General features: G+C 32.2%; 1 protein-coding gene and 1 pseudogene across 1 annotated transcript; both read right to left on the bottom strand.

The window, feature by feature from the left end:
- Positions 1–15,178: 15,178 nt before the first annotated feature.
- On the bottom strand, positions 15,179–16,255 carry LOC149527512 (subtilisin-like protease SBT1.6 pseudogene; annotated as a pseudogene).
- A 2-nt stretch (positions 16,256–16,257) lies between these two features.
- Positions 16,258–17,485, bottom strand: LOC110411595 (subtilisin-like protease SBT1.5). Its single transcript, XM_089782555.1, has 3 exons — positions 16,939–17,485; positions 16,764–16,850; positions 16,258–16,721 (listed from the first exon to the last, which is right to left on the bottom strand). Exons 1-3 carry the CDS (start codon positions 17,483–17,485, stop codon positions 16,258–16,260), a joined length of 1,098 nt encoding a protein of 365 aa, XP_089638681.1.
- Positions 17,486–17,831: the final 346 nt, after the last annotated feature.

Below are 17,831 nucleotides of genomic sequence, written 5' to 3'. Positions count from 1 at the left end.
ATTACCTTTAACAACAAGTGATTAAGTGTGTTGAAACCCACCATCAAGGCCTTGACATCAATAAGCAATTGTCGATATCCCTTGGGCTCAAGGTAGGAGGCGACAGAGAAAGTGGTGCATCATTGGGGCCACAAGCAAACTCAGATGTTGTGGTTGCAATTAGAAGTCTCGAAGCAGGGACTTTGGTGCCAAATCCGTAAACATGGGTCTGAATGTTGCTGGGCACTCCAATGGCCTCAATCTATGCCTCTGAATCAAACTTCGACTAGCTCAATGGCTTTGCACTGTACTTTTGTGATATATGTCGAAGCATGTGATTCCTACAATAGAAAAGGAATTAAAATGATTAAGTTATTTAATCGATAAGTAACATATATATCAAATATATATATAAATACACGTATTATTTACACATACAGTCTTGAACTTTTTGACCACAAATTCTCTAGTATCTTTCTGCCGTTTGTGAGAGCGTTTAAAGATCTCAAAGAACATCCCCTGGTGCTGCTTTTCCTATTCCTGTAATCATAAAAAGAGAATAAAAACAAAAGACACATCACTAAAGGTATAGCAATATTTTACTTATAACATGCATTACTTAATTAACTAAATTGATTTCATACAATTAATTATATGAATTTAGGTAAAGGAAATGACCTCCCATTGAGAGGGTGTAGAAGTATCCATCAGTCTGGATGAGTCAAAGTTGGCAAGTCGAGACTTGACCCTTCCCCCTAGCTTGTGGCATGCTGTTGGACGTAATAGCATCGTTCAGAGTAATAGGGGTTTCAACAAGAGTTGTCGAACTCAACATTGGTTCATCATTTGATCATAGCTCAATATTTGCCATTAGAGAGGAAGTACACCATTTGGTAGGAGGATGAGGCAGAGGTTGCATTTAGGGTTATGATGGAGGCAGTGGCAAATGAAGTTGGGCAGCCAAAAGGCTAGGTTATTAGCCTGTCATGGAAAACCTTCCTTCAACTTCTTCTTTAACAGAACCATGTTTGGCCAATAAGAAGAAACATGTACAACTGTTAATATAACTATTGAGAAAATAATATGCATATAAACATTAATTTAATTGTGAATGAATTTCATAAAGTTTTAATGTCAAAGTGTAAATAATAAGTTTGTAAATTTGTGTGAGCAATGTTGTTTGTCAGATTCTTCACTGTCTCATCATATTCTCCTTTAGTGTCTTCATTTTTCTCATCTTCATTATGTTCAACTTCCACAAATATATTAATCTTTTCATATTCACCTCTAATAAGAACTGGGTTATTATCAAGGTCGATCAAAGTATGATCAAATCATGAATTGAAGGAAACTTAATTTTCTTGATACACCCTTTTGTTTTCTTGTGAATTATTCGTAATGGGAAATTGACTTCGAGCCTTCATTTTGAACACTACCCACCAATCACGATGATCTCTTTTTTTTGATGGATACGGATTGAACTACACTTAAGTTGCTTGTTCAACTAAAGCAGAAGGCTCATTGCTAGCAAGAATCGAGTTGTGTTTAATTTATAAACAAGATATACTCGAATACCTTTGTCAATATCAAACCAATGGCATTTGAACAACACGACTCGGTTGTTGACACCAAAATATTCTAGCTGAACGATATAAACTAATAATCTGTAAAAGTCACAATTGTAATCATTATAACAACTTCCCTTGAGACATACACCACTATTCATCATTTTATGATTCTGACCATAATCCAATGTGTGAAACTTGTATCTATTGGCATAATAACCTTTGAAACACCTTTCCATGCGAATAAGACTATGAGCGATGTCGACAACATGAGAATCAATGTAACACCCCTAACTTTGATATGGCTTATATGGAATGAATTAAGCTATTTGAGAAATTAATTTAAATTTTTATGTATGTGTTTGAAGCTTGAGAATATGCCCATGAGTATTAAGAATGACCTTGAAATATGTTGTGTGTTTGAGGACTTTTGATAATATGTTGAATATGCTAAGTATATGAAGCATGCCTTGTAATATTTAGGCAAATTTTTAGAAAAATGATTGATGAATCTTAAAGTTTGAGGTTTTGGATTGAGATTTAATCTTATATTTGAGTTATATGAATGATTTAAAGTGTTTATCTTAATGGACATGAATTAGGTACTTAAATGAGTGAGTTTGTGACAAAGATAATTTAACCAGTTGAACAATCTTGATTCGCAAATTAAAGCTTACGTGAATAGTTCAAAATGGTTAATGATGAGTTTGATAATTTTGACTGCTTGAATTAGTGCTTTTAAAGTAAAATGAGTATACATGAGAAAAATGACTGCCATTTGTAAGCTTATAATGATTTAGACAAGTTTGTTTCTTAATGAAAATAATTATTGACTTATTCTTATTGGATGTATATAATTGCTTGCAATGCTTGAATTCTTTTATCTTATTATTTCTCATGTGCTCATATTGATTAAATTATTTATTGAAAATGGAATGTTCATGTGCCTATGTTGAAAAATCTTTTTATGAATTTAAAATTTCCAAATGCTTAGTCTAGGATCAATTCTTGAAATATGCTTCTTGTTTGTACTTAAATGATTGTTTCAAGATTGATTTCTTGATTGAGCATGTGAATTTGATTAGGATAAACTGTTTGGACTTCATGAGAAATATTCTTAGTTCATCTATTATCTCGGTCAAGTTTAATGCTTACATGATCTTTAATTTTACTTGACTTTAATGATTAAAGTCTAAAACTTGACTTTAAGTAATAGATCACTTCTAGTGCTTAGCTTCATTACTCAAGTTAAGTTTGATCATGAAGTATATTGAGTGTTGATATAATTGAAAAATCTTTTTGATTATGCTTTTGAATGTTTACTATGTCTTCCATGAGCTTAGTTGTTTAAATGATCTAGATACTTTGTGCAAGCATCCAACTTGCGTTTATAGGTTACCCATTGAATGTCTATTTCTTAAATCTTAAAAATTTGTATTCATTGATGCTTGGATGCTTACTTTAAATATATTCATGAGTTGAATGCTTTATGTTCCAATATCAATTGATATCACTCATGAATTATGATAAAAAACATATACCTTAAACTTAAGTGATTGCATTCTTTTTGGTATATGTCTATTGATGTGTGCATCAAATACATATATTTAATGGGAGATTAAATGCATAATTAGGCTAAGTTAGACTAGACTTAGGATCGGATTTAGGTGTTTTTAGTTGTAATATTAGTTTACTTTAACTTATGTTTAAATTTTTATTTTAAGTTAATAATGTTAGTTTTATTATTTTTAATGTTTTTTTAGGACTAGGATCGAAAATAACTTCAACCGGTGAAGAAAAATGCATAATGGACTAATGCTCTGTCTGCACATGTTTTGATTTTTTAGGCCTAACTCTTGTTACATAAGTCTAATGATGTGATTCTTAAACCCTTAGAAGTAGGACTACAACTTTGATGTTTACCACTTTATCAGTTTTGATTGGAAAATGGTTGAAATCTTTATCGAAGTGGAAGTTCTGCACTAGGAGAGTAGAGTTCAAGATAGAGCATTTGAGACCTGCGGTGCTCAAGAAATTCTTTAAAAATAAACATCTTATGGGATTTTGAAAGTTAGGGCTTTTGGAGGTTATTTAAGGGGCCTTTTTTAGAGGTTTTCAAGAAGAGGCAACAAGCAAATTCTTTAGAGAAAAAGAGATAAAAACAAAGCAAGAAAGTAAGAGAATTTAAGGGAGAATCAAGATCACAAAGCTTCAACTATTGGTTTTCTCTTTCTACTTTTGTGTTTTTCTTATTTTCTTTGACTTGGATTAATGGCTAATTTTCTTTGGATGAAGTTTTTAGTAGAAATTATGAGCTAAACTATTTTTCTAGGATTGTGGTGGATTTCATCATGTAATTTGAATATTTATTTTTATTTTATTTACTATGAATGGGCATAGTTTTGCTTATTCAAATATGCTCTTAATGCTTTTGATTATCTGACCAACAATTAACTAATTTGTGAATCTAATTGAGACTTGATAGAAAGATTTTAGATTTGACTAAGATTTAAATAGTGTATGTTCACGTCACTTACGCGATCTGATTTGCTATTCCAGTAGACATACGCCAATTGCCATGTATAGCCATATTAGAGCACTAGCTTAATGAACCTTATTTAATTGATTACTATAGATATATAGTAACCCAATTAAGTTAGGTGTTTGTACAAGCATCTTAATGGAGACTTTTACATAGCTTTGGATTCTAAGTTAGCAAAATCACCCGTGAATGTAAATAAAGAGAAGTTAGTATCAGATGAAATGTTGAATGAACATATGATCCTAGGTGTTAATCTACTACCTTTCTCAAGTGAATTTTTAATTCTTTTCATTAATTTTGTGTTTACTTTAATTTAGTTATAATTAATTTTCTAGAAAAAAATTAGTTCTTGATAAGATTAGTTTGTCATAATTTTAGTACTTAGTGAAGATTTAAGAACAAATCTTTGTGGTATACGATTCTAGACTTACTGTCTATATTGCTTGTTTGAGACATATACTTGTGTGTGCAAATCGACTACAAGTTTTTGGTGACGCTATTGGGGATTTGTTTTCTTATTTATTTTGCTAATTTTAATATTCACAGATTAATCTTAATTTAAGTTTTTCTTTCTTTTATATTCAGGTACTATTGGTTGAGGTGATGCATTATTATAACTATCAATGGCCATCTGAACAATTTGATCTTAGAAGGGTTGCTAGCGATTATGAATTGGATGCAATTAGCACTTTGACAGTCTAAGTAGAGGCTTTGTCTTAGAAAATTGACGCCTGGGATGTTAATGTTTTTCAAAGTCCTTTTGTGACATGCGAGCTTTGTGGAGATGGCTATTCAAATGATTGTTGTCAAACCTATTATGAATCAATGCAATTTGATGGAAACTTCAATGGGCAGCAAAACATTTCATACTCCAATAGTTACAATTCGTGGTGGAATCACCCAAATTTTTCATGGAGTGGTGACTATGGTCCTACATATTCATCAAAGCCTGTTTTCCATTATGATTTTTAGTCACAAGTTAAAGCTCTTATCTTTGAAATGATGCAAACAATGGAAAGATGTTCATGCAATTTATGGCACAAAATAATGCATACATGGCAAAGAATGATGCCATTATTCAATGTCAAGTGACATCAATTAGAAATCTTGAGACATAAGTAGGCCAACTTTTCAATACTATCAATAATAAACCTCAAGGTACCCTACCAAATGACTTTAAGCCTAATCATAGAAAAGAAGAATATGGTAAACATCTTGATAAGGTAAATGGCAAAAATGTGGTAGATGATGGAGATAAAGTAGACCAAGAGAATACTTCCAGCAAGCAAGTTCAAGATGAAAAAGTTAAGTAGGAGGAGGAAGTATCTACACCACCATAATTCAAGCCATAAGTACCGCTCATTCCCTTTATGGATATAATTGATGAGTTGCCTAAGGAGGCTGTTGATAAGTAAAGTCCAAAGAAACTCTTTGAAGCTTATTTGGTTTAAGATGCGACAACAAAGGACAAGAATGAAGAACTTACAAATGTTGCACATGTTTTGAAGGCTACAGCAAAAGTGCATTATTTAAAAAAAACTTAGTTTGGGAGGTTGGGTAAAGTTAGCCTATTTTGCCACCTTAGGTTGAGCAAGCACCAAATCTAGAGTTAAAGCCATTACAACCTCATCTTAGGAGGAGGTTATTTTCACACTTTAAGTTTTTTCCACATAAACTCAAATTTCCTTAAAAGGTGAATGAAGACCTTAACCAAAGTCAAGCTATTGACTATAAAGAAGCACTTCTTGGGAGGCAACCCAATCTATATCCTTTTAGATTTAGTTATTATTTTAGCTAGTTTTTATTTTTCTATTTAAATAAGTAGTTATAACCTCTCTCTAGCTTGTTTTGTTGAGTATGTAGGTTTAGAAAGCATGAAGATGAGGAGACAAAAAATAAGAGCTTCTAATACACTACCATTATTGATAGGGAAGTTTATTTTCCTTATTCTTTTTAGCTTTTGGCATTGAGGATAATGTACAATTTAAGTTTAGGGGAGAGTTTTATTGTTATTAGTTTTTTGTGATGTTTCTAGGTTGTTTTATTTTTGTTAAATTTTGTTTTGTGGATTTATTTTAGGAATGCTTGAGATGATAATTGCCTATGCCATGATAGTACCAATCCTAGGATGATAGTTTGGTTATCTTGCTATTTTGATTCTTGGTTTGATATAGTCATGAATTGAGTGATTGGGATATTCTTTTGTTAGTTTAATTGTAGAATGTGATTTCTATAAATCGTGCATTAAGAATCTTTTTGCTTAGAATTGCTATTTTATTTAGAGAAAGATTATGTTAGTGCTAATTTTTGGTGAAGTCAAGAATTCTAAAATCTATTTGATTCTCTCATGAGGCGAACCTCTAGATAACACTTAGGATGGGACATGATTTAGGCCATCTTTAAACCATTTAAACCTTTCAAACTAGCATCGCTAAACTTTTATCCTTAGTATATCCTTTTCAGCTTCATTTCCCTTTTCTTTGTTCAACTACATAATACTAAGCCTAGTCTTAAAATAAACTTTCAATTCTGCGAGCTTTACTCGTAAGCATGTATATTGTTTTAAGAAATATAGACTAAGCTAAATGTTGAAAAAGGTAGAAAGGTGCAGTTGTTGAAAATTTTTTTCAAAATTATTAGAATTTACCCCATTGTCTACAATAAAAAGAAGTAAGTTTGGGGTGTGAAATTGTGATGAAAAAAAAAAGAGAAAAAGAAGAAGTGTTGAACAAAAAGAAAAAAACATTAATGAAAATGGTGAACTTGGTGAAGGAAAATAAAGCTTTATAGGTCCTACAATAATTATGTGCTTAGGGTGATATTAAGCCACTTTATATCCTTATTATATCTAGACCCTAGCTTTACACTACAAGGCTAATAAAGACCTATTGATCTTTGAATAAGTGTTAGTCTACATAAGTAGAGAGGGAGAGAGAGAGATGAAAAGCACCAAGAAAAATATTCCATTGGCATAATCTCATCTAGATTGTATGATATTCTTTGTAAAAAGATCATTTACACACACATGAATATTGTGAAATTCATTTTAGAATGAACTTGCAATTTAATTGAGCAAGAATCTAATGATTATCTATGCTTCACCTTGAATTACAATTGTGGGATAATTTCTGAAGGAAAAATGGAGAATTCACGCTTTGATGAATTGCATCTCAAGCTAGTTGTTTTGTTTTTAGATCCTTCTTTTGCTTGGGGACAAACAAAGATTCAAGTTTGGGGGTATTTGATATGTGCATCAAATATATATATTTAATGAGAGATTAAAAACATAATTAGGCTAAGTTAGATTAGATTTAGGATCTGATTTAGGTGTTTTTTGTTATTTTATTAGTTTAGTTTAATTTATGTTTACATGTTTATTTTAAGTTAATAATGTTAGTTTATGTTATTTATGTTTATTTTTATGTTTTCGTAGGAGTAGGATAAAAAATAACTTTAATTAGTGAAAAAAGGTGCATAACAGACTGTGCTTTACCTGCACATGTTTCGGTTTTTGGGCATAACTCTTGCTACATAAGTCCAAACGACATGATTCTTCAACCATTAGAAAGCTAAAAAGCAAGGCTACAAATTTGGTTTTACCACTTCACCTAGTTCTAATGAAATGATGGATGAAATCTTTGTCGAAGTGGAAGTAGTGCACTAAAAGAGTGGAGTTTAAGACAGAACCCTTGAAAGACGTGGCGCTCGAGGAATTTTCAAAAACAAAACATCTTATGAGATTTTGAAAGTTAGGACTTTTAAGGGCTATGTAAGTGAATTTTTTTAAAGGTTTTAAAGAGGAGGTAACAAGTAATTTCTCTGGAGAAAAAGAGCCAAAAACTAAGTAAGAAAGCAAGACAATTTAAGGGAGAATCAATATCACAAAGCTTCAATTATTGGTTTCTCTCTCTACTTTTGTGTTTTTCTTATTTTCTTTAACTTGGATTAATGGCTAATTTTCTTTAGATGAAGTTTTTATTAGATATTAGGACCTAAACTATTTTTCTAGGATTGTGGTGGATTTCAACATGTAATTTGAATATTTGTTTCTTTTTTATTTACTATGAATGGGTATACTTTTGCATATTCAAATCTGCTCTTAATGCTTTTAATTGTCTGGCTAGAAATTAATTGATTTGTGAATCTAATTGAGATTTGACAGAAGGATTTTAGATTGGATTAAAATTTAAATGGTGTATGTTCACGTCACTTAGGTGATCTAATTCGCTGATTCGGATGGACATATGCCAATTGCCATACATAGCAAAATTAAAACACTAGCTTAATGAACCTTATTCAATTGATTACTATAGACATATAGTGACCCAATTAAGTTAGGCATTTGTGCAAGCATCTTGATAGAGACTTATACATAGCTTTGGATTGTAGGTTAGCAAAACTACTCATAAATGTAAGTAATACAAAAAGTTGGTATCAAATAATGTGTTGCATGAACTCAAAATCCTAAGTTTTTATCTACTACCTTTCTCAAATGAATTTTTAATTTCTGTTCATTAATTTCATGTTCACTTTAATTTAGTTTTAACTAATTTTCTAGAAAAAATTTAGTTACTTGAATAAGATTAGTTTGCGACAATTTTAGTACTTAGTAAAGATTTAGGAACAAATCTCTATGGGATACGATTTTAGACTTACTATCTATATTACTTGTTCAATATCTATATTTATGTGTGCAAAATTGACAACATTTGTATATTTGAGGAAGAGTAAAATCATGCTTGCATTTCATGGAACATATTGGAATCATGATTAGTGAAGATAGCCAAAATCTTTCTTGCAATCATGTTTGTGCTTACTTGATCATAATATTCTTTTACATAATTGCAACAAGTGCTAAATGCTTTTAATTCTCTTTGAATTGATAGGTTCATATATAGTTAGGAGAATTTATCTTGAAATGCTTGCTTGAAAATGATTGGGATGAATGCTTGCTAAGAGTGCTTAATGCTAATACTCTCTTAATATTTGATGATATGCTCTTATTGTGAAAGTTCTCCTTGAATTTTCATTCTTATATAAATTGGGGAATTCTTTTGAAATGATTAATATTACTTGGTTGATAATGCTTGATGGTGCTTAATGATGAAAATTAAAAATGTTTAATGAAGCTTGAAAATGATTAGGAATGGTACTTGATGCCTAATGATGCCTTAGACATGCTTAAGAACTATTTTTCAATTCTCTCCTAACAATTGACATTAATCTTATGATTTATTAAGGGGGAGTTTATCATTGACAAATGCATGTCTCATTTAAGGTTGGTATCATTAGCACTTGGCATCATCAACAACAAGTTGTGGTGAAAATTTAACAAATTGGTGTTATTCATTATCAATAATATCTTTCTAACACCAAATGTGCTTTATTGCTTCTTATTTATGCTGAAGTGTTGAAATGCACAGTTGATATCAAGTTTATTCCAACCATTAGTATCATGCTTTAGGTAATTTTTTGTTATCATCTAGCTTTAAATTTGCATCAAGCTTTATAATATCAATTTGCACTTGAGCTTTAAAAGTGAGCATATATTTCCTAAATGTGTTTTAGCTTTGAAATTGATATGCTTGGAATGCTTAATGATGGGGGGTGTCATTACTAGTGCTTCACCAATTATAAAATGTGCTTTAAAATGATTCTTTCCCTCATAATTGATTTTATGTTTATTTGCTTTTACAAAAAGGGACTTCTATATATATCAATTGCTATTAGTTTTGAATATTGGTGGGAGAATAATTGATGTGCTTATTGAATATCTTTTTCTAACAATTGGTATGTTCTTTATCATACTTATCATGTTTTGCAAATTGTGTTTATTATGTGTCGATCATCCTTCTTAATATATAAAAAAAGGGGAGAGATATTGAGAAAATTTATATTTTTAAAAAGGAATATTTGATTTTCAAGTTTTGAAGCTTGCAATTATTTTGGGGAAGTACTTTATAAGCAAATTTTGCTCAAAGTTTTGTCATATTAAAATGGGGAGATTATTAGCTTTAATACCTTGAAAATGATTAGAGTTTTGACATGACAAAAATGATCAAAATTTCTTATTTAGGTAATCTTTAAATGGCTTGAGTAATCCTTGAATGCTTTTGATGTGCTTAATGTTTCCTTACTTGATTGATATTTGAACTTGGGATTGAAGTTGTTTTATGAAAGGAAAAATCTTGTATATACTTTGAATCTCAAGTTCAAGCAAGAAAAATTAATTGTTAGAAAATAAAACATCAATTCTTGAAGATAAGAAAGCCATTAGAAGAACAAGAATCGACTTCTCAAGCATCAAGTGATTGATTCCTTTGAATTTGCAAGACAAAAATAAAAAACTTGAAGAATAAGAAAAGCTTGGAGAATGAATCAACAGGGAGTGGGTAAGAGGAAATTTAAAATTTGAATTTAATGCCCAAAGTGCAAGAAAAATCGATTTCTAGAGGAGTGAAAGATCAATTTTCAAAATATAGGATGAAGAAGAATCAATGGCTTAAGAATGTAAGGATTGAATCCTATAAAATAAAAAGCTCCAAAGACAAAGAATTGATTTCTCAAGAATGCACTGATTAATTCTTCAAAATAGAGGGCTCTAGAGACGCAAAGAATCAACTTCTCAAGAATGCATTAATTGATTTTTTACAATAAAAAGCTTCATACCTAAAAAGAATCAATTTTTGGAGAAGAAAAGGTCTATTTCTAAGCTCCAAAAGTAGTCGTTATACATAAAAAAGATAAGAAAAATTGCTAGTTCTCCCATCAAATCATCCCAAACAGCTAGAAACTTTTTCTAAGTATAAAAAGGACTTCAACACATTTTGAGTAAGGGAAGAGAAGAGAAAAACATCATTTGATCAAGAATCAACTGAAGTTAAAAAGAAGAGGAAAAAAAGAGAAAACCGAAGCTAGAGCAAGCCATTCCTATTCTTCTAATAAGCTTGTGAGCTATCTTCATGCTTCAAATTCTTAGTGCTTTCACTCATATCTTTTGTAATAATTTCTTAGCTTTACCAAACTCTTCCTCCATGTACTTGAACCTTTAAAAAGTAGTGTTGTAATGGTTTTGTTTGATCCTTGAAAAGGTAAAGAAAGGTTTGTTGGTCCAAATAGAGTACTAGAAGGGGGTGAATAACATTTAAAAATATTTTGAAGCAGCTCTTGAGCTTGAAAAACTTTTTGTATAATTTTGAAATGGAAGGGTTAAAACTTGTTGAAGTTAAAAGGCACCAAGTAAGGAGAAGGTAGGGAGAAGTCGACAAAACATAAATATTTATAGTGGTTTGGTTCCCTTGACCTATATCTGCTACCATAATCTCTCAATTAAAGATTTGCAACCCAACTTCACTAAACTAGTGGAATTAACATCTTCCACCAAGCTTTTACAAAATGAGCTTTTAACCCAAGCTTTAAACTTTTACAAGAATCCCTAAGACTTCTAGGCTTAGTCTACACTTTAGAGTGCCCCGTAGACTCTAAGTAATAAGAAATAAAGAAGAGATGAAGTACAATTGATCACTTAGCTAATCTAAGATGTATAAAATTCAGCTCAAACAATTTTACAAAAAATATGAGTGAGATACAAGTGCAAAAAGAAGGTTTTTGGTCTTCTAAACTCAAAATCACTCTTGGTAAATTCTCTTACTCATCTCTGATCATTTGAACCTTTATTTATACTTGGAGGACAATTTCTAGCCATTAAAGATAGTTTTGGGTCAGAAATAGCTATTATTGTGTCTTCTAGTGATTCTTTCCAAATTCTTGGAGTGACTTTTTAACTGATTAAAGCTTTTCTATTTGGTAGTCTGCTTCACTGTGTTAACCAATTAAAGGTGGCTTTAACTGATTAAGAACATTCCATTTTCAAACTTCTGTAGTTAGTAATTTTCCATTAATTGGTTAGTCTTTCCTTTAACTAATTGAGGTTTCCCTTTCTTTAACTTTAATTGGGTGAAATAAACATTATTCCATTAAATTATCTTCAAATTTGAATTCCTTCATTTGGTGCTTTCCAATGATCAACTTCATTTTAAATTTGAATTTTGGCACTTTTTAGGTACCTCAAGTTTGTCCCTTAATCGATTAACACCTTTGGTTAACCAATTAATAATATTTTGTTTTGCGTCCAATACCTTCTTAATTGATTAAGCATTGTGTTAATCAGTTAAGACCTTTCTGTCTATCCTCAGTGTAGCGGCCATCATTACTTTAATTGATTAAGGATTTGTGCTAAGCAGTTAAGACTAATCTGTCTTCATTAAAGCTTTTTCTTCTCTGCTTGTTTAACTAGTTAACCCATCTTGCAACTGAATAGGCATCTTGACTTACTTTCAAACAATATATATGTTAAGAAATTTAAGCTTTTTCTTGCACATTCAAAAAATATAATTAGACATCAATAAATAAAAAATGTTTTGTTATCATAAAAAACATATGGATTCTACATTCTCCTCTTTTTTGATGATGATAAAACTCTCCTAGATTAAAAACGTAATGTCTATGTTCAATATGAATCCTTTAAATCTTTATGCATAATGAGGATTGCTCCTATTTAGTTAATGCATCTAGTTTTCTTTAAAGATTTGCAATAAAATATTCATAATATCCATCGTATCTAAACAAGATATACAATATCCACAGTAGCTAAGCAAGATATCTTTAATATCCATAATAACTAGCACATAATATACAACTAAACCATAACTAAGCATCACACACATAAAATAAACATAAAGACCTATCAAACTTTATTTAACTTAGTCTTCCTTCTCTCTTTTTTTGTCATCATTAAAAAGAATTTTTAAAACTCTCCCTTAATGAGTGCATCTAGATTTAAAGAAAATTAAGCATTCAAGTATAGTAGTTTTTTTCATCAAACACAATAGCAAACACAACAGTTATTTCTTCTTTCTCCCTTTTTTTGACATTATCAAAAGAGGGGTTAAAAGTAAAACAAGGCTAATTCAAACATGATGCAAAAGGAAAAGGGATAAAGGAGATGATCAGTTTAAGCATAATCTTACTCTTTCTTAGAAAATCATGAAACTAATGTTTCCAATTGCTAAAACGCCAATTGTTAAGAGAGAAATCATGAGCCTAGAATAAATGAGTATTTAAGTAGATATTCAACATGTTTATCTAATACTCAAGTATTCACGGAATTAAATAAGTATGAGCATTTAAATTGGTGTTCAATATATGCATAAAATACTCAAATTTTTAAGGAACATTTGCAAAGTAGTTCCTAAGCATTCATTTTTTAGAGAATGTGTTTCAGAAATTTGAATATAAATAATGTCATTCCAGAGGGAGATTATTAGATTTTCTCAAATAATAAAGTGTAGACTTACATTATTTTATTTATTTTGCTTATATATATATATATATATATATGAAGGCTAAGCTTATTTAGTTTTGATAAAATGACAATATTATAGTCCATAATATAATCTAGCAAAGTAAACTAGACTCAAATATTAAACATGTAGACATAACAGTATAGGCTTGTGTAAGAAACTCTAAATCCTATGATGGTTTGGACTAGGGATTAATTAAATAAAGGTAGACTATGTCTCTTCTCTTATCTACATAAAACATTAAGAATCTCATTCATTTGGAGAGTTATTAGAAAACATTTAATTTTTTTCTTTTTATAAAAAAACGAGCTAAGCTTATTTGGTTTATATATAATTACAATATTATAGTCCATAATATAATCTAGTAAAGTAAACTAGACTCCAATATTAAATGTGGACATAAGAGTATATGCTTGTGTAAGAAATTCTAAATTCTATGATAAGAAGGATTAGGGATTCACTATATAAAGGTAAACTAGGTCTCTTTTCTTATCTACATAAAACATTGAGAATCTCATTTATTGGAGAGTTATTAGAAAATAGAGGAGGAAGATTCTAATGCATTGAATTCCAACAATTAATTTGGTCAATATTGCTTTGGTTGTCAAATAATGTATCAAAAATCAAGTACACTTTATTTTCTAAAATTCAACTACGAAGAACCTTGGATTAATATAAATTAATTAATATAAAATTTATCAGTTTTATTATTTACAAGCTTGACAAATGTTTTAGACAAAAAAAAAAGAATCGGGATGGGAGGAAAAGAGTATGGCAAAAATTTGCCTTTTTTCCTTGTCTAGTAAGAAAATACGAGATTAACTGAGAATATTTTCATTTTATTAAGTTTAGACAGGATAAACTCAAATCAAACTCTTCGCCTAGGAGACATATACAATTACCTTTGAGTAAAATATGTTTGGATGCAAAATTATATATATTTTTGGTCTTTACTCACAAAATAAATGATTTTATTAAGCAAGAGTAATAGGAAAACACTTATAAAGTAGAATTAGATTTGGTTTGGTTGATGTTTCCACTAATTACTTTTAATTATTTTCATTTTGCATTTGTATTTATTTTTTAGTATTTACGTTTTACTTTGTATTCATTTTTTAATCTCAGTTTTTTTCCCTTCAATTGTAGAACGCTGGAATCTCGACCATTTATGATGTGTTCATGATGTAAACAATCATAAACCCTATACTCGTTGATAATCCAGAGTTTATAATAATTTACAATTAATTTTAATGATATGAACTTTTCTTTTTCAGCCAAAAAATGACAAGAACTATTTAAAACCACTTTTTTGTCTATTAGCTCCGCTCATATTGTTTACAATAAAATGCAAGCTGCTCTCGCTAAAGGAGTTTTTCCTGAATGTTGATGTAAGCCCCTCCCACTAGGAAATTGAATATGCTTTCATCTGATGGAAAAATCACATTATTGGAAGTAGAGGCATTTGGGTGGTTTTTTTTTTTTTTTTTCTTGAATACGGACCCATGAAAATTCATATAAAACCTTAAAAGGGACCATGATTAATAAAAAAATATATACAGGCGTAGCTAATTTCAAATTGTACCAACAAAAGATATTTGCAGACAACTGCAGAGGCAATCAAATACAAACTCATTACATCCTCTAGAACCTTGATGAAGACAGAATAGCCCTACCTGGAGCACTAGAGCTGTGGTCCAATGATTGCAGCCCATAACTACTACTCCATCTACTTAGCAAACTACTTTAATTTCTTCATCCACTTGAGTACTCTTTGGCAGAAAAATCATTATAGGACACTTTACCTTATGCTTTCCCCGTTTCTCGCTCCAAATTAACGCCCCAAACCACAATTTCTTCCTCTCGTGCATATTATTTTCTTTCTCTAAAACTATTCTAAAACTCAAGCTCTGATCTGAGATACCAGAAAATTTCAGCCTCTTCGGCTTCACATCCACCTTATAATACCCTTTCGGACCGACAACCTTAGCCTTGTACTCACTGGACCCTTTATTTGCATTCGTCATTTTCCTAGCTACTACTACTGCCCCATGCCAAACCTTTTCTGCCTCGACTGTTACAGTTGGATAATTCAACTGCCATGTACTATCATTCGAGCAATGGGATTTTTTTCCTGTAACAATTTGTAATTGTTTCTTTGTGTAGTTCAATTCACATAAGAAATTAACATAATCCTGGTGTTCCAAACCAAAAACTAAACCGGGGTCCATTGCTTTTATAGGTAGCATATGCCCTGATCCAATGTCAAATGGGGTAGCAGCATTGCCTGTAGACTCATCCGAAATTGGAGACCATGGCTTATTTCTATTGTAATTATAATGTTTATGGACAGTTGATGTAGTCATTAAGGCTGACTTTATCTCATTTGGACCCCAATCCGGGTGGGATGATTTGATCAACGCCGCGGCACCTGAAACGTGCGGACAGGCCATCGACGTCCCAGACATAATGTTAAAGCTTGACCGCCGAAAATCCAATGCCATGCCAGATGGCCCAATCGCATCCGTCCACGCTGCCAAAATATTCACACCTGGAGCTAGAATATCAGGTTTTAGAATTCCAGGTACAAGAGAATTAGGACCTCTTGATGAAAAAGAGGCAACAATTGGAGCTGGCTTTGCATGCATTGAAATTGTTCCTTGTGATGATATTTTAGCCATTGGGTTTTCATCATGTAAAATATAGTCCTCAATTACCTTGCCTTCTAAAGCCCCGATGCTAATAGTTGGGATTACATGGGGCTCCGAAACTATTCCATCGGGATCAATATTTCCGTGAGAAAGTATCATGGCTATTGCCCTAGCTCTTTTAAGCACAGCCCCAAGTGACATCTTGCTACGTATCCTTCTGTCCGGTAATACACAATTTTACCCTCGATTAATTGGCGAGAGAAATTGAATCCAGACGAAGAATTGAATTTGGCAGCAAAGTGGAGCAAGTAATATTTTCGGGTCAATATATCATCCTGCATCAAGGTGATGGATGTACCGAGAACTGATACCTCGTTCTTGAGATGTATGGTAGCTGGGAAATCACGGTCAACCGTTCCGGCACCGACAGTGGTGATCCACGGTGGCTCGTTAGCCACAGTTGCCAATGTGGGTCCCTCGTTTCCGGCTGACGCAGCTATGAAAATACCGTGAGAAAATGCCCGAAACGACATGATGGACAATAAATCCAGGTAAAACGGCAAACGAGATGAGCCAAGTGAAAGTGATATGATATCAACACCATCCGTTATGCACTTTCGAAAGCCTTACAAACATCGGATAACAAACAACCTGAAGCCCAACAAACCTTGTACACTGCAATTCTTGCTCTCGGTGCCATGCCACGGGCCACCCAAACGCAAAACCAAAAAACCCGGACCTGGTACAGGAGACCCTGCAGCAATGGATGCGACATGCGTGCCGTGCCATCACAGTCTCTTGGTGACCGAAATTCCTTAACGGGTTTACCCATTTGGCCAAACCAGCATCATATCCACCGGAGAAGAAACGGGCACCTATGATTTTAAGGTTACAATTTGTATGATTGAATCTGAAGCCACTTTCACATTGGCCTTTCCAGTGAACTGGTATTGGTCCAAGGTTATGGTCAGAGAAACTCGGGTGTTCGGGCCAAATACCAGTGTCGATAAACCCAATAATCGAATTGGATTCTGAAGTATTTATCATGCAAGGATTTGGGGTTTCCAGGCCAAGAAATGATGGTGAACGTGTGGTGTGGAGTTGCAAGACTTTGTCAGGGAGCAGGGAGAGAACTCCAGGGAGCTTCCGGATGCTTTTAACTTGGTCAGGTGTGAGGGTTGCAGAGAAGCCATGGATTGGAGCACTATAAACATGAATGATAGAAGAAGAAGAAGCAGGCGAAGAAGAAATGATTGAAGAGTACCAAAGTTTTTGAGAGAGGAAAGGTGAGGGTTTCGAGAGAGGATCTAGGAGAGCTATGAAAGTATTTAAAGAATTAGAGTTGTATATGAAAAGAAACAAGATGAACACAGAAAGTAGATGAAACATGGCCTTGTCTTCACTAGTTAAAACGATAAGGGTTGTGATGATGTTTTATGCATAGAAGGTTTGTTTATTTATCTATTATTTTATTTCGAACATAGTTGCGTCTTTGTTGATTTGGAATGGGCTGGACCACGTAATACGGAACATGGGTAGCAGCAGCGGCAGCGCAATGACTAATGAAGCGGTGGAAGAGGTGAAGTCTTTTCGGGGAGTTGGCTTGACAGGTTTAGCAGAGTGATGCCTTGGGCTGCAGCCCCTGCAGGGCGCAATGAAAGGGAGAGAAGACTGCAGAAGAAAGCTGAACGATTGAAGAAGGCTTAGTTTTGTGGGACCATCACAATTTACACAA

This window comes from Theobroma umbraticum, unplaced genomic scaffold, assembly GCF_002168275.2.
Source record: "Theobroma umbraticum cultivar Fairchild unplaced genomic scaffold, ASM216827v3 scaffold_56.0, whole genome shotgun sequence".
Classification (NCBI taxonomy): Eukaryota; Viridiplantae; Streptophyta; class Magnoliopsida; order Malvales; family Malvaceae; genus Theobroma; species Theobroma umbraticum.
The sequence above is the reverse complement of the archived record's forward strand: the minus strand, read 5'-3'. Positions and strand labels throughout refer to the sequence as shown.

Bases quoted from the DNA above. Each gene is read 5' to 3' on its own strand.
- LOC110411595 (XM_089782555.1), bottom strand. From the start codon at position 17,485: ATGTTTCATCTACTTTCTGTGTTCATCTTGTTTCTTTTCATATACAAC. The intron at 16,851-16,938 runs GTTTGGCCAAAT...CCATTGCTGCAG, and splicing joins CTCCGGTGGATATGATGCTG to GGTCTCCTGTACCAGGTCCG. The intron at 16,722-16,763 runs GTTTGTTGGGCT...GATGTTTGTAAG, and splicing joins CAAGAATTGCAGTGTACAAG to GCTTTCGAAAGTGCATAACG.